Source organism: Pezoporus occidentalis, unplaced genomic scaffold (genome assembly GCF_034315485.1).
Source record: "Pezoporus occidentalis ecotype Australia unplaced genomic scaffold, CSIRO_AGI_Poc_V1 ctg118, whole genome shotgun sequence".
In the NCBI taxonomy this organism is placed as follows: Eukaryota; Metazoa; Chordata; class Aves; order Psittaciformes; family Psittacidae; genus Pezoporus; species Pezoporus occidentalis.
This window is the reverse complement of record NW_026912972.1, coordinates 5,317,322-5,341,631: the sequence shown is the minus strand read 5'-3', so window position 1 is coordinate 5,341,631 and position 24,310 is coordinate 5,317,322. Positions and strand designations below refer to the sequence as shown.

The 24,310-nt window shown below is 43.0% G+C and overlaps 1 protein-coding gene across 5 annotated transcripts in view; it reads left to right on the top strand.

Annotated features, from left to right (window-relative positions):
• The window catches only part of FN1 (fibronectin 1), a 55,395-nt gene that overhangs the window by 16,726 nt on the left and 14,359 nt on the right, over positions 1 to 24,310 (top strand). For 3 of the 5 annotated variants that reach the window (XM_062603341.1, XM_062603351.1, XM_062603330.1), the window contains exons 13-32: positions 1,278 to 1,399; positions 2,611 to 2,788; positions 2,915 to 3,091; positions 4,624 to 4,752; positions 4,870 to 4,959; positions 5,577 to 5,771; positions 7,157 to 7,429; positions 11,173 to 11,439; positions 12,980 to 13,074; positions 13,410 to 13,578; positions 13,871 to 13,957; positions 14,641 to 14,832; positions 17,155 to 17,427; positions 18,431 to 18,613; positions 19,619 to 19,708; positions 20,272 to 20,541; positions 20,935 to 21,051; positions 21,488 to 21,652; positions 22,920 to 23,075; positions 23,784 to 23,897. In XM_062603341.1, coding sequence (XP_062459325.1) covers positions 1,278 to 1,399; positions 2,611 to 2,788; positions 2,915 to 3,091; positions 4,624 to 4,752; positions 4,870 to 4,959; positions 5,577 to 5,771; positions 7,157 to 7,429; positions 11,173 to 11,439; positions 12,980 to 13,074; positions 13,410 to 13,578; positions 13,871 to 13,957; positions 14,641 to 14,832; positions 17,155 to 17,427; positions 18,431 to 18,613; positions 19,619 to 19,708; positions 20,272 to 20,541; positions 20,935 to 21,051; positions 21,488 to 21,652; positions 22,920 to 23,075; positions 23,784 to 23,897 — 3,342 coding nt within the window. The remainder of the gene's footprint in view (positions 1 to 1,277; positions 1,400 to 2,610; positions 2,789 to 2,914; positions 3,092 to 4,623; positions 4,753 to 4,869; positions 4,960 to 5,576; positions 5,772 to 7,156; positions 7,430 to 11,172; positions 11,440 to 12,979; positions 13,075 to 13,409; positions 13,579 to 13,870; positions 13,958 to 14,640; positions 14,833 to 17,154; positions 17,428 to 18,430; positions 18,614 to 19,618; positions 19,709 to 20,271; positions 20,542 to 20,934; positions 21,052 to 21,487; positions 21,653 to 22,919; positions 23,076 to 23,783; positions 23,898 to 24,310) is intronic. The other 2 variants (XM_062603373.1, XM_062603362.1) reach the window with 1 other exon arrangement.

The following is a 24,310-nucleotide window of genomic DNA, read 5'->3' as shown; positions in this document are numbered from 1 at the left end:
AACCTGACCTGTACCCAGCAGTGCTGTCAGTGAACTGACTGCATTTCTATCTGTGGCCAGCTAGTGAGCCAGAGACAAGGCAGAAGGACGCTTGGCAGCCAGAACTATGTGGACTTGCCTTTCTTTGAGGCAGCAAACTAAGGAGGGCAAGAACAGGAAGCAGGCCTTCTTTGAACTTTTTTTCTTGAGTTTCTTATGGAAGCTTGCTGAACTTCATTGACTCCTGACAGACTGCTTAAGCAAACATCTTCCTGAGCTATGTGAAATATTCATGCCTCCAGACTGGAGACCAGGGCTTTGGGCTTCTTTAGACACAGGAGTGACTGAAAATGTGTAAATAAACCAAATCTAATGCTTCTGAATGTAGGTTTGGGGTTAGGTGAGCTTTGAAATTTCTGCCTGTGGGCACAGGTTTGTTTGCCTGGAAGTCTGGTTAAATGTGAAGCAGGTATATATGTTACACAGTTGTCCAAATAAATTATAATTAGAAATGTTGGGAGTAGGGGGAGAGTGAAGGTATTTAATGTCTAAAATGAGACACTTCCTTGCAGATTCTGGGGTGCTCTTTGCTGGAATTTTCTGAGAATTAACATGAGGACATTGCTGCTGAGTCTTCAGTGACATCTCCCTAATAAGGCTAGGAGGTAGTGAAAAGAGAACCATGGGATCATAGAACCTTTCCTTCTCCACTGGGGAGCTTTGTGGAGCTGAACCTAAGCCTGATCTAACTAAATGCAGACAGTAGTCTTAAGCATTAGAGTACTGCTGATCTTGTATTTGCATTAGTTTCTGGCCTGATTTCAGTGTTTCAGATCAACTGATAACACCACAGTAAAAGCCTAGTGTCTCTTTGCAGGGTATATGCAGTGGCAGATCAGGAGTTTGCCATGCCACAAGATTAGACTGCACTCGGCAGAGGTTTCTCATCTGTTTCTCTGCTCCCATTGCAGGAGATATTAATTGATGAAAGTAGTTAGTTGCTGAGGAGCTCCCTCTCTTTGAACAATGCAGCGTTGCTTTGCAGACTTTTTCTATACTGGACTGCTCCTGTTCTCTATTTCATTGACAGCTCATAGGAAATTAACCTAAACAGGGGATGTTAATCAGTTTTTCAACTAGTGATGAAGCTTTAAGGGTGGAAAGACAATATCATTCATTTTCTGGGTATAGCAATAGTACGTGAGCCGCGCAACTTCCCTCCTTTTTATGACTCCACAAAGAAGGCAGAAGAAAAACGCCTCCAGTATGTTAAAAATAGCAGTTCTTTTTTTTTCCAGGGTCATCTGGGCCTGTTCAGGTGATCATCACAGAGAGCACGAACCAGCCAAACTCTCACCCCATCCAGTGGAATGCTCCTGAACGATCACACATCACCAAGTACATCTTGCGCTGGAGACCGGTGAGTGCCACATGCATCATCATTTGTTCACCAAAATACTGTATTTTTTTGCATTTTGTGGTGTCTGTAAGAAGTGGCTGACACTGTTTCAGCAAACTTTAGTTGCTAATTCAGTTTCCTTGTTTTGCTGAGGTCAACAGTTACTCTGAGGATCAAAGACAAGTGCTGTATAGACACTTGATGCTTTCTTGCTCAAATTTTAATGGTCACTGTGTTCATGAGGTATCTTATTAACCAAAGCACTAGCACAGTAAGCAGACAAGTTTATATCCTTCCTCACTTTAGGTAATGTAAATCCTTGTGGAAGCTTCTTCATCCTAAGAAACATTGGTTTAGTACCATGTGCATGGCCAAAGAAAACTGGGAGATTTTATTCTATTAATGAGGAGGTAAAAATAAGTAGGATATGCAGATATAAACAGCTAGCATAGGATTAGTCATCTCCCATCTTTTCTAAAGTCTAAACCAAAGCTGGTTGACCATCGCTTGTTGGCTCATTTGTATTTGAGGAATGATTCAGTTTAACCAACGTAGATGAGTTGTGTTACAGATGTGCCCTGAGTGCAGCTTCACAAAAGACCACTTAATGATTAAGAACATTAGTACCTCAATGCTGTCTGTTATTAAAAGAACAATAGAGGCCCTGATCCAAAGCCATTAAAGGCACTAGAGTCTTTTTACTGACTTCAGTGTATCTTGGATCAAGGCCTGAATGAAATGGACTTTAAAGCACTGGAGTACAAACCTCAGAGGATGGAGCATTACTTTAGAGCTTCCCAGAGAGTTCAAACACAGGGTAGGTGGGAAGAACATTTCTATATATTGTTTTCAGATGATGGCTCGCAGTGTTATTGTGAACAGCCTTCAAATATGCATTTTCCAGCTATTCCTTCATGCTTTACTGTGTTTTTGATAAAGGAATGAGTTTAGTTTATGTATTACAAATAATTTTTCTTTTAAAGGCAGAAAGTTCAAAGCTAGACTTTTTTTCAGTTTAACCCAGTAAAACTTAATCTCCCAAAATGTCATTAGCCCTGCTTCCTGGCATACTTTTCTCATCTCCTTTGACTTGATTCCATCTGTGCATTAGCCATTCCAGCCATACCTGTGTTTGAATATCAGAGTGTTTGGAAAGCACGTAGCAGATGCATCACTACATACCTCTGCTTGCAGACTAAGGAGTCTCTTACTGACTGTCCTTGTTCTTTCAGAAAAACTCTGGAAGGCCATGGAAGGAAGCCACTGTTCCTGGCTACCAGAACTCCTACACCATCTCAGGCCTGAAGCCTGGTGTGATATATGAAGGACAGCTCATCAGTGTTCAGCAATATGGCCACAAAGAAGTTACCCGCTTTGATTTTACCACAACCAGCACCACAGCAGTGACAAGTAAGTTGAACAGCAGGGCCGTGCAGAGAAGCAGAATCTCCTTCACCTAAATCTTTGTTTCATGCACCCCAGGTAGCATAGAAGAAGTGCTGGTTAATTAAACCTTTCCTGTTTTCTCTCTTGTAGGCAACACTGTCTCGGGAGAGACAACTCTTCTTCCTCCTATGGTTGCTACATCAGAGTCAGTCACTGAAATCACATCCAACAGCTTTGTTGTCTCCTGGGTTTCTGCTTCTGACACAGTCTCTGGATTTCGTGTTGAGTATGAGCTGAGCGAAGAGGGTGATGAGCCACAATATCTTGGTGAGACAATATTTGAGTTTACTACAGCAAAGCATTGCTAACCATTTTCTGTGACAATCAGAATAGTGAGGATCTTCCTGTCTTTCCATAGGATTCAATAGGATATGACAGCAGTGAGACTAGGTCAGATTAAAAGCTCACTTAGTTCATTGTCCTTTCTCCATCAATGACCATATGTTCATGTCCAAGGAAGAGTAGGAAAAGAAGGCAATATACTGTCCCAGATCCTGCAGAAGAAAACTCCCTGAACCAGGGATGGTGGATTTGTGCTAACTGGGGATAGATATATATATTATTTTCAGCTCTGTGAATTTGTGCAGTATTTTTTTCCTTTTGAAATTAAGTTAATTTAATAGCATCCACAGCATCCTGAAGTGAGCAGCAGTGCAGCTGAAAAGAGAACCAAATGTATTTATTGAACTTGCAGCCTGGCTAATTTCCTTTGCTGTACCTTTGTCCTTCCATCCAAACAGATGGAGAGAAATCTTTTCCAAATGTCCTCTCTTGTCATCTTATATCTGTTCCAGTCCACTTAGTTGTTTTGCTTCAATCGGATCTTCCTCATCTTTGATACTGTGACAACTTAGCTAAGCTGGGAAGGTGGTTAAAGGCATTGGACTCAGATCTAGGATTTAAATCTTCTTTTCTAACGTCTGTTGTGGAGCCTGTGTCACCACATGTAGTTTCATCTTATCTCCTTTTTTCTAATTTCCTGTCTTAACCATGGCAATGGCAGTTATCTCACAAGGATTTGAGGTTATAAGAGCTATTCAGATATGAGTGTGATTGATAGACACACAGGAAAAAGGCCTAATAATTCTCCCTGGACTGTTGCTTTCCTCAACTCTCAAGCTTGGACTCCTGAGCAGAAGTGACTTAAACTGGGACTGCCAGCACTGTCACCACCTTCCTTATTTGCACAGTGGTTGCCCAGACAGCTGAGCTGTGTTGTGAAGCAGGTCCTGAGATCATCTGTCTATAGAAAGTGGTTTCCAGGCAAATTGAAAGGCAATTCCCAGTTCCCCTTAAGATGCTTGGCTTCAGTCTGGCCAGTAAGGAGCTGCTTCATGGAGAATTTCCTACATCTGGCATGTAGGTGGGCATCTGGGGGAAAGGGAGAGGGGAGAGAAGTTCATCACTCTCATAATGTCATTCTTCTCTACTCATGAGTCAGTCTTTCCACATAACCTCTTCATGTGAAAATTTTTCCGTAGATTTCTGTATTGAAAATGCCATTTTGGGGTATGAAATGACTACTCATCTGACATGGCTTAATGCCAGCAGTGTGCAGCTCACATTTCAAGCCATGCTGTCCTAGGTGTTCTCTGCCTGCTGAGCATGGAGACCTTGTCCAACTCTCCACACAACTTCTCTGATGTGGACTAAAGACACAGTGCGGAACAGATGCTGTTTTATTGCAGGAATACTGTGATTCAGCCCATATTAGAGCAGTCTCAGTTTTTTCATTTGGAGAGAAAGCAAGAAGATGGGTAGAATTGCTAAGGCAGTTTTTTCTTTCCTACCTTCCTTAGATCTTCCAAGCACCGCTACTTCTGTCAACATCCCTGACTTGCTTCCTGGTCGCAAGTATATTGTTAATGTCTACCAGATCTCTGAAGAAGGAGAGCAGAATCTGATCCTCTCTACTTCACAGACTACAGGTATGTGTGAGTGGCTGTTGCTGCACTTTGAAAGCTGTTTCTATTGTATGCTCAATAACTTTTTGTTATCTTTTATGCTCACACTTGCTGGCCTCTTCTTTTTACTTCCTTAAACAGCTCCTGATGCACCTCCCGATCACACTGTGGAAAGTGTGGATGACACATCAATTGTCATTAGCTGGAGCAGACCACAGGCTCCAATCACAGGTTTGTCTAGTGGGAGTGTACCTCTTTTACATTATTGCTAGAATCTGAAATCTACGTAAAAACTAAAAGTATATATATTCTGTAATGTGCAGTGGTTAATTGTCTCTTTTGTGCCTTTATAATAATTTTGTGCCTTTATAATTGTCTCTTTTGTGCCATATATAATATGTCCTCTAGGACAGAGGGCTAGTGCATAATTCTGCCCAGTCTGAAAAACCAGCTGGAAAGCACATGAGCAGTTTAGCATTTGCTTGGTTTCACTGTCTGAACCAAGCAATTCAGGAGGCTGGATGCAAAACAATTCCTTCTGGATTTGTGTTAAATAAAAACAAGCCCCATGACCTTCTCTTTGTATATGTCATCCAGACCATCCCATAACAAGCAAGAGAGATCCACATGACAAATGATAATCCAGGTCAGGTTATGCTTCGTAAAGCATTCTGGGTGTGTGATCTGTAGATGGGGTGTGAGCACAAGCAGGCCATGGGTTCTGCTGAAGTTCAGGACTATTTTTATAAAACCTCAGCAGGAAGATGAGTTTAACTATCATTTTTTGGCATTCCTTGTGCTTTCTTACTGATCATGGCTGAGGACTGTATATACTTCTCTTGCTTTAGGCTACAGAATTATCTACACACCCTCTGTGGAAGGCAGCAGCACAGAGCTCAACCTGCCTGACACTGCAACCTCTGTAACACTCAGTGACTTGATGCCAGGTGTTCAGTACAACATCAGCATCTACGCAGTGGAAGAAAATCAGGAGAGTACTCCTATCTTCATCCAACAGGAAACCACAGGTGTCCCACGCGCAGGTAATGGGCAGCATTAAACTCTGTCGCTGAGTCTTCTCTTAGCACACAGAGCCAATGACAATGCAAGCTCACATTACTCTAGCTAAATGAATAGTTAAATGGACTCAGTTCTAGTTAGTATCATTGGTGTTGTGTTTCTTAATTGTAAATGTCTGTGGTACTGAAGTTTCATAGTAAAGTCATAGTAAAGCAACAGTGATGAACTGACACAGTGAAGCCATCACTCTGCATTAATTGAGGTGTAATTCCCAGGGATCAGACTGCAGGCAGATCTTGCATTGTGTCTGTGGAAAAAAGAGATCAGAGTTTCCTGAATTGTCTTAAGGGGATCCTGCTAAGAGATCTTTTTAGGAGCCTGGTATATCATTTTGCTTCTATACTTGGCCTACAGATGTGTAATGTTATGTACTCAGACACCATAACACAAATCCAAATTGTTCACCTGAGTTCCCCCTGTCTTTTCCAGTCCTAACCATTATTTTCCATTGCAGTCAGTGGAGATGGGAGATTGCTCAGCACTGACTGATGTGCCAGAATAGCACCATGCCATCTAAACTTGAGGCCCCCCACAATTAAAAAAACCTACTGGTTTCAGGATTCTTTAAGTATCCAATTGGGCTGAATAGCCAAACCAAAAGAAAGGATAGTGAAAGACATGAGATCTCATGTGGTAGCAGTGGAATGTGATGGTCCTGCAAGTTGCAAGCATGTGTTTGCAAATGGGAATTTACCAGGAATGAACTCAGCTCAATGTTTTTATGGTTTGGCATCTGTTTATTTAAAAAATGAACATTGGTTAACCTTAGGGCAGTATCAGTTTAATTTGAACATAGGAAATCAAGGCTGCTGTACTGTGGGCCAGCACAAAGGGAACTGGATATTGTCTTTGACTACAAGGGCCAGATCAGCCCCTGTTGTTTTTTAATAAAAAAAGATTGATTTTAAGTTAATTATAGATACTGAGAACATGCCACGGGTTTTGAAAACCCTTTCTTTTAATTCTAAAAGGAGGTTCCTGTTTCCAACTCCTGGAGTATTTTTTTCCCCCAAGCTCTTGGTTCTGCATGTACTTGAATTTCCATAGCGTATTACATCTGGTCTTTCAGTTCTCTGTGACGGCAAGATACTTTCTATGACTGAGGCATAAAATACATCAAACTATGCAGTGACATTTTGAACTGTAGTCTTCTCGAATATTGGCTGGGAACGTGTGCAAACATGTTTATGGTAAGGTTACCATGACATTCTTAATGTGGTACATCTTCTTTGGCTAGCCATTGCTCAGTCAAAATTAACTGGGTTTTTTTTCCTCCATATAAACCTATAGCTTCTCCTGCCAATTGCCAAGGATTCTGTCTAACGCTGTTGCGTCACTATGCTTTCAGATGAAGTTCCTTCACCCAAAGATCTACAGTTTGTGGAGGTTTCTGATGTCAAGATCACCATCATGTGGACCCCGCCACAGAGCCAAGTGTCTGGCTACCGAGTGGAAGTGATCCCTGTCAATCGCCCTGGCCAGCATGGCCAGAGACTGCCTGTCACCAGGAGCTCTTTTGCTGAAGTCATTGACTTGCTCCCAGGAACAACCTATCTCTTTAAGATCTTTGCGGTGAGCCAGGGCAGGGAGAGCAAACCTTTGACTGGACAGCAAACCACCAGTAAGTGCTTCATGCTTTTTTCAGCCTTTTGAAATGCCTATTTCTCTGTCACTTAGAGAATATATAAGCAGAACACTTAAAGTGCAACAGTTATAGCCCAGGAGGTATCCCATAACTAGGATGACAGGGATGGGAATTCATTCAGTCAATGATCTCTTCAGCAGATTTATCCTCCTCCAGGGCTTTCCAATGGGAGTTTAACTCTCATGGCGCTTTAAAACAATTTTGTATGGCTGGAATTCAACTTTTTTATTACTCACTGAGAATTGATGGGCCCTGCAGCTCTTTACAGCACAGATCACAGCCTGTGATTGCTTTTTTTTTTTCTCTTTGTGAGGATACTTTAGGGCAGGTTTCAACATGACTTAAGAGCCCTGCTGAGACTGCTCTGAAAATCCTTATCTCCTTTCTGACAGCTGCATACCTATTTGGCTCCACTGTTAGCAGCAGGAGTTCTGCATGCACATGTAAGGGCAAACCTGGTCATTAAAAGGACTGCATTTCAGCTTTGCCAGGTCAGGCCTGGCTTTCCACAGGCTGTCTTACCACCCCAGAAAAATGTCACTATTATCCCAGTGCAATCTGGGGAAATGGTTTGCAGCGACTTCAATGGATTGTTGACAAGACCCATGGGAGCATATGTTTTTCAGGAAGGGCTGTGCAAGATCTCTCAGAACCCAGCTGCTAATGATCTAGTGGCAGTGCAGCATCCACCAGTGTGAAGCAAGTGACAACCACAGTACACAAATGTTAGACATTTGCAGAATGTTAGACTTCTGCAGAAGTGCAGAGAAGGGAGAAGCAGTGGTTGGGCAAGATACAGGCTTTCAGACAGAATAAGAAGAATTTAGCATGGGTTTGGGTGATTTTCTCCGTTTTTGATCAAAAATAGACAGATCAGACAGAAGCTGGGAAGTGGTTCACTTGGGCAGAGCCTGTTTATTGGGCAGTAGAAGGGTGACTTGGTGTTTGTGGTGTTCTTTGACTGGGTCACATTATTTAAAAGACAAAAAATTGGCTATGGATTTCTTGCTGCTGCTGTGGCATTTTTCAGTAAAAGAGAGCAACTCCAGAGAATCCAGGCCAACTCTTACAGAGATGAGAGGGAAGGAAACGGGATAATCTATGAGTACAGTCATGCTGTTTGAGAAATGCTACTTACTTACATCCATAAAGTCAGGAGCCGTGAATAGTGCCTCTACCTCTTACCATCTCCCTTGACTATGCAGGGACAATGGGATCCTTATGTTCATCCTTTGACATAAGTATCTGTGTGAGTGCCCCCCCTCCTCTTTCAAGTGAGGCTTTCAAAAGCAAGGATACAGCTTAGGAGGCTGGACTCTTTTGGAAGCTTTTAGAACAAGAAGAGCTCAGTTCCCAGTTAGATCTGTAATTTTAAGTGGTTGTTTTCAGGAGCCTTGGCTATGTGTAGAGCCCTTCTGAAAGTCCACACAGAGTTGTACATTGGAGCACAGACATTTCATTCAGACAGCGCAGGGCTAGTTACAAATGTCTGGAATCATTTTCCATAGGCTGTGATCACCCGCTTAACTGCTTTGCCTAAACCACATTTCAGAAAGCATTCACATAAATTGCATCCTGTAATCGAAAGTCCTGGGAAACAGAAATCAGTCAGAGTTCCCAAGGAAAACCCTGAAGCAAAAGTCTCTTCCCACGGTGTAAATGTGCTTCTCTTTTTGGCCTTCCGTTAAAAAACAGTCTACAAATAAACTCCAAGTGTGTGTGTGTGGCTTTTTAATCTTCCCCTTTTTCCTTTACTATGGGGAGAGGAAGTGATAAAAGCCTAATAGAGCTGGCAAATTAAATTGTGCAGAAAGGAATTGACTGCAGGCTATAAATTGGTGGAAGATAAAATCCTTGTCAGATGAGACTTAGGACAGATGTTAAGTACCAAGAAGCAATAAAGCTGACTCCCAGCTTGTGGGTTGGAGATGGGCCTAAGGAGTGTCGCACTCATCCTTTGTCTGTTAGAACTGTCATCTCCTCCATCTTTGCAAGTGGTGGAAGAAGGAAGTCCTCACTTCCTTTACCCTCTCTCCTATCCTGGTTTTGACTGGGATAGAGTTAATCTTCTTCCTAGTAGCTGATATAATACTGTGTTTTGGATTTAGTGTGAGAAAACAACTGGGGAGAAAACAAAAGGGACAAAACTCCCACTGAATTACTGTGACAGTGAGAAAACATTAATTTTTATCACAAAAATGTTAGTTACTCAGGGGGAGAACTAAAAATGGTGGTTTTGCTATCAAAAAAGAGCAATTAATTTCAACATAGAATTGGGACCTAGGGAAAGTGGAAAACTTGCCGCATGGATGCTATAAACTCTTTGCTGCAGTCCTGCCTGCTGTACAGGACAAATTGCTTAGGTGTCTTTCCCCATCTGAGCCTCATCTTGTCTCAGCCAAAGGTAGTGACATGTCCACTGTTCACTGGACTCCAGTGTAAGTGCTGAAGAAGCTGTGTTGCTTCAGCCTCCTGTTTATGTAGTTTGCTGGGTTATCAGTTTCAGCAGCTTCTCAGGGGCAGTGATAAAAAGGGGAGGAAGCCTGCTAAGAGCAGTTGCCTGAGTCCCAAGGGAGAGATGAGCATGCTTAGAATTGTTGGATAGTCAGTTCCAGGGTGTGATCGTTTTTAAGTAGATCTGGGGACTGGTTTTCTGCTGAAAGTCGCTGACTCTTCTTTATTTTTACATGAAAATGACCGACTTTGGGGGTATGTTGTTTTGGGAAGGGATATTGAGAGGGTAGGGAATAGGGCTGGGCAAGGATTGAAAAGAATAAATCTTCTTAATTAAAAAGGGCTAAAGTTGGGTTTCTGTGCTTATGCTGACAAGTCTGAACTGAGCTGAGCTTAAAAAAAATGCTCAGCATTCATGAGAAACTATTGAAATTCCCAAATGTGGTTGGGTTCATTTGTCTTGCCTCAGCTGTTAGTTTCACTTCCCATGGGATGGCACATATGGCAACCACCCAAATCAGCACAGCCAGGAACATGCAGATCTGCCTCACCCAGCGTACTACTGGATGGCACTGAGGCATGGATGTAGTAATTTCACGTCTATCAACATAAAAGGGACATGGAGCTGTTGGAGCAAGTCCGGAGGAGGGCCACAAGGATGACCAGGGGCTGGAACACCTTCTGTATGCAAACAGGCTGAGAAAGTTGGGGCTGACTAGCTGGGTGAAGAGAAGGCTGCATAGCAGCTTCTAGTGTCTGAAGGGAGCTACAAGGATGCTGGAGAGGGGACTCTTCATCAGGGACTGTAGCAATAGCACAAGGGAGAATGGGCTCAAACTGAAACTAAAGAAGTTCAGGTTAGATGTAAGGAAGAAGTTCTTTACTGTAAGGGTGATTAGGCTCTAGAACAGGCTGCCCAAAGAAGTGGTAAATGCTCCACCCTGGCAGTGTTAGAGGCCAGGCTGGGCAGAGTGTTGGGCAACATGGTCTAATGTGAGGTATCCCTGCCCATGGCAGGGGTTGGAACTATATGACCTTAAGGCCCTTTCCAAACCATTCCATGACTCTATGATTACCAGCTCTGTCCTGGTTCCTACCTTCTCTCTTCCCTACTGTTGCACGAACACCCTGAGTAAGAAATACACTCTCAACAACCTCATTGTGTACCTGTGTTTTTTGCACGGTAATGGGCTGCCTTGGAAGTAGGGGTAAAGTACAGATTCAACTGGGAAATTGATTCCCATTGCGCTTTTTTTCTTTCCCAGAGCTCGATGCCCCCACCAACCTGAGATTTCTCAATACCACGGAGCATTCAGTGTTAGTGTTGTGGATGCGCCCCCGCGCTGTGATCACAGGATACCGGCTGACTGCAGGTCCCACAAGAGGAGGTCAGCCAAGGACCTACAATGTAGGACCTTCTGCCACCAAGTACCTTCTCAGGAACTTGCAGCCTGGCACTGAGTACACCGTGTACCTTGTGGCAGTTAAAGATGACTTGCAAAGTGCCAGAGAAACTGGAGTCTTCACAACTTGTAAGTATGACAGGCTCATACTCCTCTTCCTTAACACCCTGGCCCTCCTTCAAAATTTGCGCTGAAAGTGTCTATTGTGAATTGGTTTACAGAAGAAGCCTTTTGAAGTAGCATTCCAGCCGAAGGCTTGGGAAATATTCCTTGTTCTTCTTTCTGAATTATTTGTCAAGATACAAGAGAGTAATTTGTACTAAAAAAACTTTTAGTAAAATATATTTCAGCTTTTTCTGTCATTAAAGACAAAAGGGAAACTACTAACTACTGGTACTTCAGGTTTTGTTTAACTGAATAACAAAGAAATTTGGTTTTACTTGATCTTTCCAGTTGTTTGGTTTTGGCAAACAAAAACAAGGAATCAAGGAAAGGAAACAGCAGCCTTAAACTAGGCAAGGAATAATTAGTCTGTCATCTGAATAAAGTTGAAAGCAGTCATTTCTCAAGTCCAACCATACCAGCTTAACTGTAGTTACAAAACTGATACAAACATTGTGTTCTAGCAGTTTGCTTCTTTATTTCAGTCACATGTGCTGCTGGGTTGGAAAAAAGTACTGAGCAAATTTGGAGAGGAAAAGGAGTTCCGTAAGAACCCAGATGTACTTATAGAAAAGAACAAATACGTTCACTGTTGAAAAAATGATGGAACCATCACAGAAAGTATCAAAATTCAAAGCCATCCAAGCCCAGAACCACATCCTCTTTTCAAAAGAGAATGTGGTTTCTTTTAGAACAATGTGAAAGTGTTCAAACTTCTAATCAGAGTAACACTGTTGACACTGGCAAGATTCTTTTTTTGCTAACAGACAGCCTTATCTTTAAATATTTCTCGATTAAGATATGATTTGGTATCTTAGATGAATATTGCCTTCAAATTTGGGGTTATCTGAATGAAACCAGTCCAGTTCAAGACTAAAAATTAATAAAGCAGGTCTCTTCATTGACAGTGAGGTCAATGCAGATTAAAGTCAGAGTTATTCTGACTCTTTCTGGGGTACACAAAGGCTTTGGCTTCTGTCTGATGCTCCTGGCAGATATCAATGAGACCACAAATTCCTCAGATAGACTTTGAGTTCCTTTTCATTCTGCTGACTTCAAAAGAGTTGAAGCTGTTGGTGAGAAATGAGATGGTCCTAACTGGGACAGCTGGGTGACAGACAAGGGTATAGCGTTCTGCTGATCGACTGGCATATGGTGGGTGAAGGAAAAAAAGCTGGGGTTTGAGGAACTCTTTAGATATCATGCCAAAACCAATATTCCTCAAATTCTTGGGGTTGGATGCATATAGGATTTATGAGGCCCAGTTCAATATTTTCCTTTTCCTTAGGAACAACAAAAGCACTGCCACTTGTGTACTGGGTCGATCAAACCCAGCAGCAGACAGAGTCATCTGTCAGACCTCTCCCAAATCACTGGATTTTTAGAAGTAATATAGTTGAGCACCTATCACATACCCCTTGCCATCTGAACTGCTGTAGGTCAGGTTTTCTAGCTGTTTGGTACCACCACAGCAGCAAGACTCCAACTCTGTCAATTCACTTCACAGATCAGCCTGCTGGCTCTGTTCCTCCTTTTAACACAGAAGTGACTGAGACTTCTATTGTCATCACCTGGACACCTGCCCCGAGGATTGGTTTCAAGGTAGGAGAATTGATCCTGTGTTTCTTTTTTCTCTTGCTTCATTGTGATAGGAAGGGCAGATTAAAGCTGTTTACTGTGGACTGCATTGAAGACAGCACGAAGTACAAAACACATGCTGCTTACAGGGGGCAGGTCTAGGTCACAGAGGTCAATGCAAGCATCTCATCTGGGCTTCAGGTCAAGTTCCTCAGTGGGACATCTAAAAAAAGGATACAGGGTGAACAGTTGGCATTCAGCATAAGGGCCTATAATACCCATATTGGATAAGTCAGGATGATAGTTAGCTGGAATAGGAGTATTTGAGACTGGAAAGCAAACTTTCTCCTTCTCTGCAGCTGGGTGTACGCCCAAGCCAAGGTGGAGAGGCTCCTCGGGAAGTCATCTCTGATTCTGGCAGCATTGTGATATCTGGCCTGACCCCTGGAGTGGAGTACACCTACAACCTCACAGTCCTGATGGATGGCCAGGAGAGAGAGACTCCTATCATCAGGAGAGTGACTACACGTATGACACATTTGCTTTTCCCCAATTATTCCTTCTTCTACTTGTTTCCCTTGCGTGCCCTTGTGCTGTCTTCTGGGGCTCAGTTCTAGTCTTTTCCTCCTGTCATGGTTTGGAGGGTGTTTTTGATGCATAAGTGATGGTAGCACTAGCTTATGCAATGCAGGGTCGAAACTTGAGAAGAATATTTTTAAGTCATTTTGAAGGGTGAGGATAAAAGGTAGGGAGAAGGGATGTGAGGGAGCTAGCATGATTCTCAGTGCCACAAATGACCCATTTGTCTTAATGCTTGCAGCATTGTCTCCACCAACCAACCTGCGCCTGGAGCCCAATCCTGATACTGGGATCCTGATAGTCTCTTGGGATAGAAGCACAACTCCAGGTAACTATGTCAACTCGCACTATGCTCAAACCTTCTGTTGTGTCAGAATGCCAGCATTTGTTCTGTGGTTATCTGCAAGTCATTAAGGAGACTTTAATGGGAAGCATGCTGTAATTTAAGCAAAAATTTATATATTTTTTAATATATTAAGGATATGATGCAGTTCTGAGCAACAAGATCTAGTTGAAGATGTCCATGATCATTGCAGTGGGTTGGACTAGATGAGCTTTGAAGTTCCCACCCCCTGCTACGGGATGTCTTCCACTAGAGAATGTTGCTCCAAGCCCCATCCAACATGGCTTTGACTACTGCCAGGGATAGAGCAGCCACAGCTTCTCTCCGCAACATGTGCCAGGGCCTCAGCACCCTCACAGGGAAGAACTTCTGCCTAAGAGCTCATCTCAATCTCCCCTCTACTTAATAGTCAAGTTAAAACTATTACCCCTTGTCCTATCGCTACATGCTCTTGTAAAAAGTCTCTCTCCAGATTTCCTATAGACCTCTAAGTACTGGAAGACTGCTCTAAGGTCTCCCTTGAGTCTTTTCTCCAGGCTGAACAAGCCCATCTCTCTCAGCCTGTCTTTACACAGAATGTAATGTGTTTGCCTCAGTTGTTTATACTGAGACCTGATGTAAATAAGTACATCATGAGATTACTGCATACTGGTATATCTGTATTTCAGGCATCAGTGGATACCGAGTGACCACTTCTCCTACCAATGGGCAGCAGGGCTCTACCTTGGAGGAAGTAGTAGGTGCAGATCAGACCACCTGCACCTTTGAAAACCTAAACCCTGGTGTGGAGTACAATGTCAGCGTTTACTCAGTCAAGGACGACCAGGAGAGTATCCCCATCTCTGAAACCATCACACAAGGTAATGAAAGGATGAACATCAGTTTTAGCTACTCAAAGTCAAGTTGCTGAGCCCGAGAGCTCTATATTGCAGAACTCAAATAGTAGTCTGATGGCAGAGGGCTTAAGAGAGAGTCTTAAGAAGCAGAATAGCCATGTACTAGCATATGACAGAGCAGTTTTTATACCCATTTACTTCTCTGCATGGGCAGCCTACATTGTCAACAGGGTGGTGGTAAAGAGATGGGTCTGTTTATCAGTACACTGAGCTGGAACGCAACAGAGATTTAACTTGGCTCTGAAGTGCCCTAACATCTGGAGTACAGCGGGTGGGAAAGAGAAGTAGGTGAAAAGAGATAAGAGTGGGAAGCAGCACAGGAGAAATTTTGGCAGCAAAAGTGGTGGAAGATCACTTCAGCACAATGGAGAGGAAAAACAAGATTGAAAGGCCCATCACTGTAGCACTCACGGGACACAAAGTGGTGTGTGCCACCTCACATTACCTGCTGTGATGATTGCGGAAACCACCTTTGTAGCCACAGTAGCAAAATTAATACGCATCTCTCCAAATGGTTTCATTTCATTTTCCTTTGTGAGGGCTTTGTTTGTTTTTGTTTCTGCTCAGCTCTGAAATGATGCCAGCTGCTGTGTTTGCTTGCTCTTATAACACTGCTTTAAAATTTCTATGCTTCACTGAAGTACTGTATGCTCCCTGGGGGTGAACTAGTACTGTGATACTGCATAATTAAAGCAGTAATAGCTTTGGCCCTTTACCATCTTCTAGTGGGGGAAAGCTAAGGATGTATGTCTCTGGCTTTTAGCACTCTGCAGGTGATATGGTACATGCATTCCATGTGGATAAACAATGATTTTACAGAAAACTGACTTTTTTTTTTTTTGCATCTCTCCTGTAAAATAAGTCTTTCCACAGAAGGACATTAAAATGGAAATAACCACTGTTATTAAAGCCAGCCTTTTGAAATATTACTGTCCCATAATTCCTTTTGAAGATAACTTGTAATAATCCAACAGAATGGGTACTGAGTCATGCATCCTTGACTCACCTTTGGGTGTCTGATCCTGAGTGAGGAAGAGCATGCATAAGCTCCCTCTGATTTCAGGATCACCCTGCTAAAGTTGCACATCCAAATCTTGTGGCTTAAATCAATACCAGTCTATTGACTTGAGCAACTGAGGGTTTGGCCATTGTCAATTAAAGAGGCATCTAACTTTCCCTGCTCCCTGCCCAATTCTGTTGGTCCTAACATGCAGGAAAAGAACAGCTTTGCTAATAGGAATAACATGGATAGGGAAAACAGTCACAGCTGTGCTTGTTTGCCGTACAGAAATTTAGACAATATCTAGGTTATGAAAGAGGATCCTTGCTCAGTGCTCAGTTCAGAGGTTTTGAACAATTTAGCCAACAAACCAAGTCAGCCTGTTGGCTCCATCATGTGCTGGGTATAACCTCTGAATATGGGGACACTGTCACTTACAGAATTCTTTCTATCTAATGCTTATTTTAAACCATTTGCCATCTCTCTGAGGAAGTATTTAATTATTCACTGTGCTGTATCATCTGTTTTTGCACATATATTGCAGCAGTCAGTGGTAAGTAGAACATAAGGAATTCTGGGCCAGATCCTCAAACTGTTACAGGGATTTGAGACTTTTCCCCCAAGTCCAGTGTGAATAGTTCAGGTAGTGAATGATCTACCCTGAAGCTTTGTGATGGTTCTCACCAGCTGAGGGTGAAATCTGATTTAAATAGATTGATATGTTTTATGATCCTAATGATGAAAGTTAGACTCGCCATTTGAACAGGACAGAAATTCTAGAGGTTAAATCAACAATTGTTCCAGATGAGTTGTTTTATTTATGTGTTAATAGACTTTGATCTCTTGCTTTCTACTTGCACAAAAAAAAAAAAAAAGAGGTATGTTTTTCCTGTTTCTATTTTCATCATTATGGCTCATTGTTGCTCAAAGTAAATTTGTTGCAAATTAAGTGCCTCTTATAGGTTTTTATGAAAATCAGGTGTCTAGAGTGGCAACTCAGGGAGTTGGAGTTTCACCTTCTGTCTGCTCAGGGAGGCAGTTGGAGACTGCATTGAAGGGCACAATACAAAAAGAAGACCGCCCCACACACACGCACACACACAAACCAAAACCCACCAAAAGCTTCTCCTTTTCCCCCAAACCCCATGAGAAATTCTGCATATCACCGCAGTTGCTTCTAATGTGCTGTCAATGTTAAGAGTGATGAACACTGCTTTTTTTTCTCCCTTATCTTTCTTTTGCCTCTGTATGTCTTTGCCTTTCCCATTTGCTCTTTAACTCATTAGAGGTGCCCCAACTCACTGACCTAAGCTTTGTTGACATAACTGACTCCAGCATCGGCCTGAGGTGGACCCCGTTAAATGCCTCCACCATTATTGGCTACCGCATCACAGTAGTTGCGGCAGGAGAGAGTGTCCCTATTTTTGAAGACTTTGTGGACTCCTCAGTAGGATACTACACAGTGACAGGCTTGGAGCCGGGCATTGATTACGACATCAGTGTAATCACACTCATTAATGGTGGAGAGAGCGCCCCTACCACTCTGACACAGCAAACGGGTGAATCTTGCAAACTTGTGTGTTTTGTGATGTGGACGGTGTTTCATGCTGTCACTGGCTGTCAGGAGGATGGGGCTTTGTCCAAAGAGGAATTGAGCCACTCACTGCAGGGAAGCCAGAAAGACTCAGCTCGCTCCTTTTGCTAAATGGCAACTGGGGATGGATAGGCTATTTCCAATTGAATAGCTGCAGACTTGTCAGACGCATTCAGTATCCACTATTCATATTGCTGGGATATAGTTGGAATCAAGAGCCTGAAACATGAGCTGTATATTCACCAGACTATGAAACTGTGATCCCCCAAAGTAAGCTTGCAAAGGGTGGAGCAGTTCAGCAGACACCCTCCAGTCTTGATAGCTATTTGAGCTTCCAGCAGCCTGTTTCAGTGGTGGCTCCGCTCTTTCCTCAATGCCCCAAAGGATGCACGTGAAATGGAATGGCCACGCCCTGTGTACAAGCCATTGACAGCCATGCCATGCCGTCAAAGGTGTCTCTAGTGCATGAGCAGAAGGCAAGCTGAAAACTGGTTCTTGCATGAAATCCTATTGTGGTTGAGGCTGTAAATCCTTTGACATGAGTAGAAGTAGAGCTATAGGAAATTAGTGATTTACCTTCTCCTCTCCTATGTGTGCATGTATGAATTCTAGATGAGATGACTTTTCCATCTGTAATCTGCTGTATGGTGACTTTAAACCTCTCATGGCTCCACATCTATAATATGAAATGTAGTTGCAAGAAGCATGTTACTTTTAAACTTGCTACCCTGTTTTCAAATTATCCCCACAGGGTGTATTTCAGGTATCAGGAATTGCCAAGAGGTTAAAGGAGCCTGACAGTAGTACAGACATATTTTAACTATAGTAGAACTGAACGTAGTTTAGAAGTCTGTTTGCATGGATATGACTCAGTAGTTTGATATGCATGAGATGCTGATTCCCTGAACATACATCTTGATCAGCTTTTATGAATCACAGAACTAAGAGGTCTGTTCTTTGCCATGTAGCTGTGCCTCCTCCCACTGATCTCCGCTTCACTAATGTGGGGCCTGATACTATGAGAGTGACTTGGACTGCACCAACTTCCATCGTGCTGAGCAGCTTCTTGGTGCGCTACTCACCTGTGAAGAAGGACGAAGATGTTGCAGAGCTGACAATTTCACCCTCAGATAACATGGTGATCTTAACAAGTAAGTAGGTTATCTACAAATATAAAGAGGCCCCTTATATATCACATAAGATGGGGCAAAAAAAAAGTGCTTACTGTAAGTACAACTGGCCAAATTCTCAGCTGATGTAAGCTAATGTTGAAGTAGCCTCCTGCTAACTCACACTAAATGGGGTTTGGCCACGTGCTTTACCCAAGTTAAAGCCAAACTGCAGGAACATTTTTTCATATCAATCCAAGGACAGTGATGAATCAGGCTGTGAGTCAATTGCATTGATTTGCAGCCTGGTTAGGTATTAAGAGTAAATACCTATTACTCACCTGGTTTGCCAGAAATGTCAAGGCCTTGCAGTGCAGAGGCTCAGGGAGAGGATCAGAATGTGCAAAAGGTCATTGCTCCTTTGGTTTTGTATGCTCGGGACCAGAAAATAAACACTGTTTGTAACCTTACAGGACACGGCAACAGAACATTGGGCATTTTCGAAAAGCTGACATTAATTTTTGCTGGTGCAAAAGCTCCAGCTTTTGCATTTGAAGTCTCTTTTTTTTTTTTTAATCCATCCTAGAATCAGGTAGGTTGAGTTGAGTGAGAGACAATACCCACTTTCAAAATAAGAGGCCAGATATGAAGTTTATCCGAGTTAGAATAGCTGTGCTGGAAATCCTTGGCCCTATTCCACTTTATATCAACTAAAGCTTTGGCTCGGTGCATAACTAAACTACTGGATAACTAGAAGGGACCTTGTAGAAAACTACTTGCTTCTAGCCTGTCTCCACAAACTGATGAAGCAATGATACAGGATACCATGCTCCTTCGTGCTAAAACATTGTAAGAAACCATAACGCCACAAAAAGAGCTGATTTAAATTTTTGTCTGTCCTGGAGGCTCAGATTTTCTATCAAGTCAAACCTTAATCTCTTCCTTAAGAAACACAGTTAAAATTGTGTAGGCTGAATGACTTCTAGCTATTAGTAAAGAAAGATATCTGAATTCCTGTACTTGAATTTCTGTCCTTAAATTCCACAGATCTGCTTCCTGGTACTGAATATCTGGTCAGAGTCTACAGTGTTTCTGAGCAACATGAAAGTGCACCTTTGTCTGGAATCCAGAAAACAGGTACTTAGATGCACGTTGAGACACATGTAAGATTAACGCCATCCAGTAAGCATTCATTTATGGGACTTTGTTGCTTGCTCTTGTATATTGCCACCTCGTTGGTGGGTCGCCAGTTAGATATCAAAGAGCAAAGCAGAGGAACTTCTTGGGAAACACTAACAAGTTTTGCATTTCTCTATGCCTGAGGGCCAGAACTTCTGTTGGTTTTAAACAGAGCACCTGGTGTGAACGTACTTATGGTGTCTGCCTGAGAACCAGCCAGGCAGAGCCTGTCATATCTATCACTCGGTCTTTTGTGTTTCATAACTGTGTAATGGAGCATGCTCATGTGCATTGTTTATGCTGTGTTGTCTGTGTGTGCCATACTTTCTTTCCCTACAGTTGTGTTTCAGTACTTGTTTATCTCCCTTTGATCATTAACATATTTATTTAGTTCTATAGCTAAATGGCATTTAGCTTAGGATCTGGTAGAGCTGCAGTATTGAGCATAATGAAATATGTTAGTGATCATGATGACCAGTAGTTTGGCTGAGCTCAGTCTCTTGTCTCTTTGAAATACCCAGCTCTTGATTCCCCAACTGGCCTTGACTTCTCGGATATAACTGCTAACTCCTTCACCGTGCACTGGATTGCTCCTCGTGCAACCATTACAGGCTACAAAATCCGGTATCACCCAGAGCATGGTGCTGGCAGACCCAAGGAGGACCGCGTGCCCCCCTCACGGAACTCCATCACCCTTACAAACCTACTTCCAGGGACTGAGTATGTGGTCAGCATCATTGCCATCAATGGCAGAGAGGAGAGCTTGCCCTTGGTCGGCCAACAAACGACAGGTAAGCCTTGAGAGAGCACTGGCTAAAAGTTGCTGTGAAGAATTTTGGTGTCCTGTAGCAAAGTAGTTGCTCTTGAACAAGATATTCCCTACCAGCTAGTGAAACTTTGCTTATGAGGAAGTGTCTATGATACTGAGGTAGGGCCTAATTTAGAAAATGGTGAGAAACTATGCTACTTTCAGATCAAGTTGGATGTCCTTAGGGCCAGCAGACTTTTTTCATTAAATCTAGTCCAGTACTGGACGGATTTTAACCAGATACATCACTTGTAGAAGTGTGTGCACTGGCCTAAAAGCAAGGGAGATAAGTAGCAGAGGAGCACAGTATGATAGGTGGAGTATGTGACTGGTGTATGTTAACTGCATTTAAACTCTCTCAATTCTTTGTTTCTAGTGTCTGATGTTCCAAGGGACCTGGAAGTAACCCCCACCAGCCCAACCAGCCTTGTGATTTCCTGGGATGCTCCTGCAGTGACAGTCAGATACTACCGGATCACTTATGGTGAAACAGGTGAGGCTAGGCTGCTACAGACAATCACAGAACAGAAATTCTATTCTGAGGCCATTAGAGAGCCACAGCAAATAGCAAAGGCAGGTTTGACTGTAGCAGACAAAAACCTCTTGTATCTCTGAGATTCTTGCAGTATATTTAGAGAAGATTATAAAATGTAGGTGTTGTTTGTTTTTAAAGGAGAGCAAATCACTTTTTGTCTACCAAAAAGAAAGAGTATCTGGAGCATTCCAGACATTTAGAAGTAGTTCTCTGTACATATTTCATTCTTTTCTTTGGATTGGTCTGAAAAAAACTTTGACCTAACAACCATTGAACTCAACAGGGTTCTGTCTTCAAGGAATGATGCATATAGGATTGTCCTGGTTTTGGTAATGATTTAAAATGTAGAATTTAGAGATCCATTATATTTCTTTTTCCACCCAACCCTTCTTAGGTGGAAGCAGCCCTGTGCAGGAATTTACAGTGCCTGGCACTATGTCTACTGCTACCATCACTGGCCTCAAACCTGGTGTAGACTACACCATCACGGTGTATGCTGTAACTGGCCGTGGAGACAGCCCTGCCAGTAGCAAGCCAGTCACTGTCACCTACAAAACAGGTGAGACCTATTTAAACAAAACAAAACATACAAACCCCACTACAGCCTATGTTCAGTTATCCCTGTAAATTTTTATCACTGATCCCTGGTTTCTTTTACAAGTCGTGGGCTATGTTGTAAGCCCATCACTTTCAGTGGAGCTGTGTATCATAGAATCATAGAATAGTTATGGTTGGAAAGGATCATCTAGTTCCAACCCCCCTGTCATGGGCAGGGATATCTCGTTCTAAACCATGTCACCCAAGGCTCTGTCCAGCCTGGCCTTAACATCACCAGGGATGGAGCATTCATAACTTCCTTGGGCAACCCATTCCAGTGCCTCCCCACCTTTACAGTAAAGAACTTCTTCCTTGCATCTAATCTAAACTTCCCCTATTTAAGTTTGGACCCGTTACCCCTTGTCGTGTCACTACAGTCCCTGATGAAGAGTCCCTCTCCATCATTCTTGTAGCCCCCTTTAGATGCTGGAAGACTGCTCTAAGGTCTCCACACAGCTTTCTCTTCTCCAGGCTGAACAGCCCCAACTCTCTCAGCTTGACTTTGTATGGGAGGTGCTCCAGTCCCCTGATCATCCTCGTGGCCTCCTCTGGACTTGTTCCAACAGTTCCATGTCCTTTTTTATGTTGAGGACACCAGAACTGCACACAGTGCTCTAAGTGAGGTCTCACGAGTAGAGGGGCAGGATCACCTCCTTCGACCTGCTGGTATTGTGGTGCCCCAGCATGATAATGGCATGACACAGAAGGTGATCTTCTGTGGACTTTAACTGTTGGTGGAGAGACACCCTGTGGAGTCCTGGTGGGGATACAAGCAATATTTGACTGCTTATTTCAGAGTGGCAATCCTGTTGGGCTCTTGTATCATGGGACCACTCTTGGCTTAACTAACTCTGATACTTGAGCCACACTGTCATATTATGTGATCCTGATGAAACCTGGCTTTCTAATGCCAGGACTGTCATCTCACTCCTCATCTGGATATAGCCTAATCCTACTCCTTCTGTAGCTGCAGATAAAGGCATTTAGTGTCCTTTAAAACAACAAAAATCCTCAGCTAATACTGATATGAAGTCAGTCACCCACACATCTTGGTTAAGGCTTTTTTGCTCTGGGCTATTGTGAGGGATAAATGAGTAGCAACGTGTGTTTGCTGTTCCAAGAAGCACAGCTAGAAAAGGAAGAGCAGACTAAAATTCAGAAAGGAGGCAAGAGTGGGGGCAGGGTTCCCTGTAACAACATACTCAAAAACCCCTTTTTTTGTTGCCCAGAAATAGACACACCATCCCAGATGCAAGTTACCGATGTCCAGGACAACAGCATCAGCATCAGATGGCTTCCTTCGACATCCCCTGTCACAGGGTATCGTGTGACAGCTGTCCCCAAGAAAGGACATGGGCCCACAAAAACTAAAAATGTCCCTGCAGGTAAGAGCAAATCTGTAAAGAATGAAAGATGTGGCCACCAGAATCAGCACTATCAGGCACTGGGCATATGCCTGAAGCTCAATCCCTGCTGACTTCCGTTGGGTCTCATTCAGGAGAAGCTAAGACAAACTTTGCCCTGAAAGTTTTGCATGCTGCAAAGGTTTGCTTTGGAACCCTCAGTGTCTCTGAAAGGCACCTGGATTTCAAAGAAATGCCATTGGATTTTCTAGCACCCAGCAAAACTTCCTCTAAAATCCTTTTGAAGGTCCCATAATGTGGCCCTTGCTTATAGCATGGACTAGGTCACACAGGCTGCAGGCTTGGCCTCATTACCATAGAGCTTGCCAAGTCAGCTCTCGGGTTGCTTTCAAGAACAGTGTATTTTGTAGGATCAGCAGTGATTAGCACTCTAGGGATGCAGTTGGGTTAATGGTCAGACTTAGCCCAGAAAATGATGAAAGCTGGTCTTGCTTTATTTTTTCTACTGTGCTGACCTGCCCTTTCAGCTGGGGGGCTTTCAAACAGGTACAAATTGCAGATGCTGTGCTGTGCAATGCCAGAGAAGCATAGTGCAAGCAAAAGGCAAACTTGATATGTCAATCCCATCTTGTTTAATGATGTTTATTCATGGTATGGCTTATACAGGCCCTTCATTCAAGGCTACTTAGAGGCCAGCTCTGATGGACTAATGTTGTTCTTTCCGGGCAGATCAAACACAAGTCACTATTGAAGGTCTGCAGCCCACAGTTGAGTACATGGTCAGTGTCTACGCTCAGAATCAGAATGGAGAGAGCCTCCCCTTGGTAGAGACAGCTGTCACCAGTATGTATTTCACTTCACGGTAACAAAACAAGTGTTATCTATGGATGTCTACCATGCAGTATCACATTCCCAGTTAAAGCAAGGGGCAGCTGCCTAGTCTCCAGGAGAATGCAAAGTGGTCTCTGCCCTGTGCTAAGTATCATGCACCTAAATTGCAGATGCTGGCAAAAAATGCAGTTTCCTTACCTCAAACAGTGGCAAAATGCAGTTCCTCACCCCCTCAAAATGCTGTGCTTCTGATTTTTCTTTCACTAAAGCCACAAAATCTTTTGGGGTTCTGTTTGCCATCAGCCAATCAGTGGGAAAAAATGTGCAAAGATCTTTCTGGAGCTAGGTGGCAAAGGTGATTACTGGCTACAAAGAGAAGGCAAGAGGGAACATGTAACTCAGAGGGGAACCCCTGATGTCAAGTG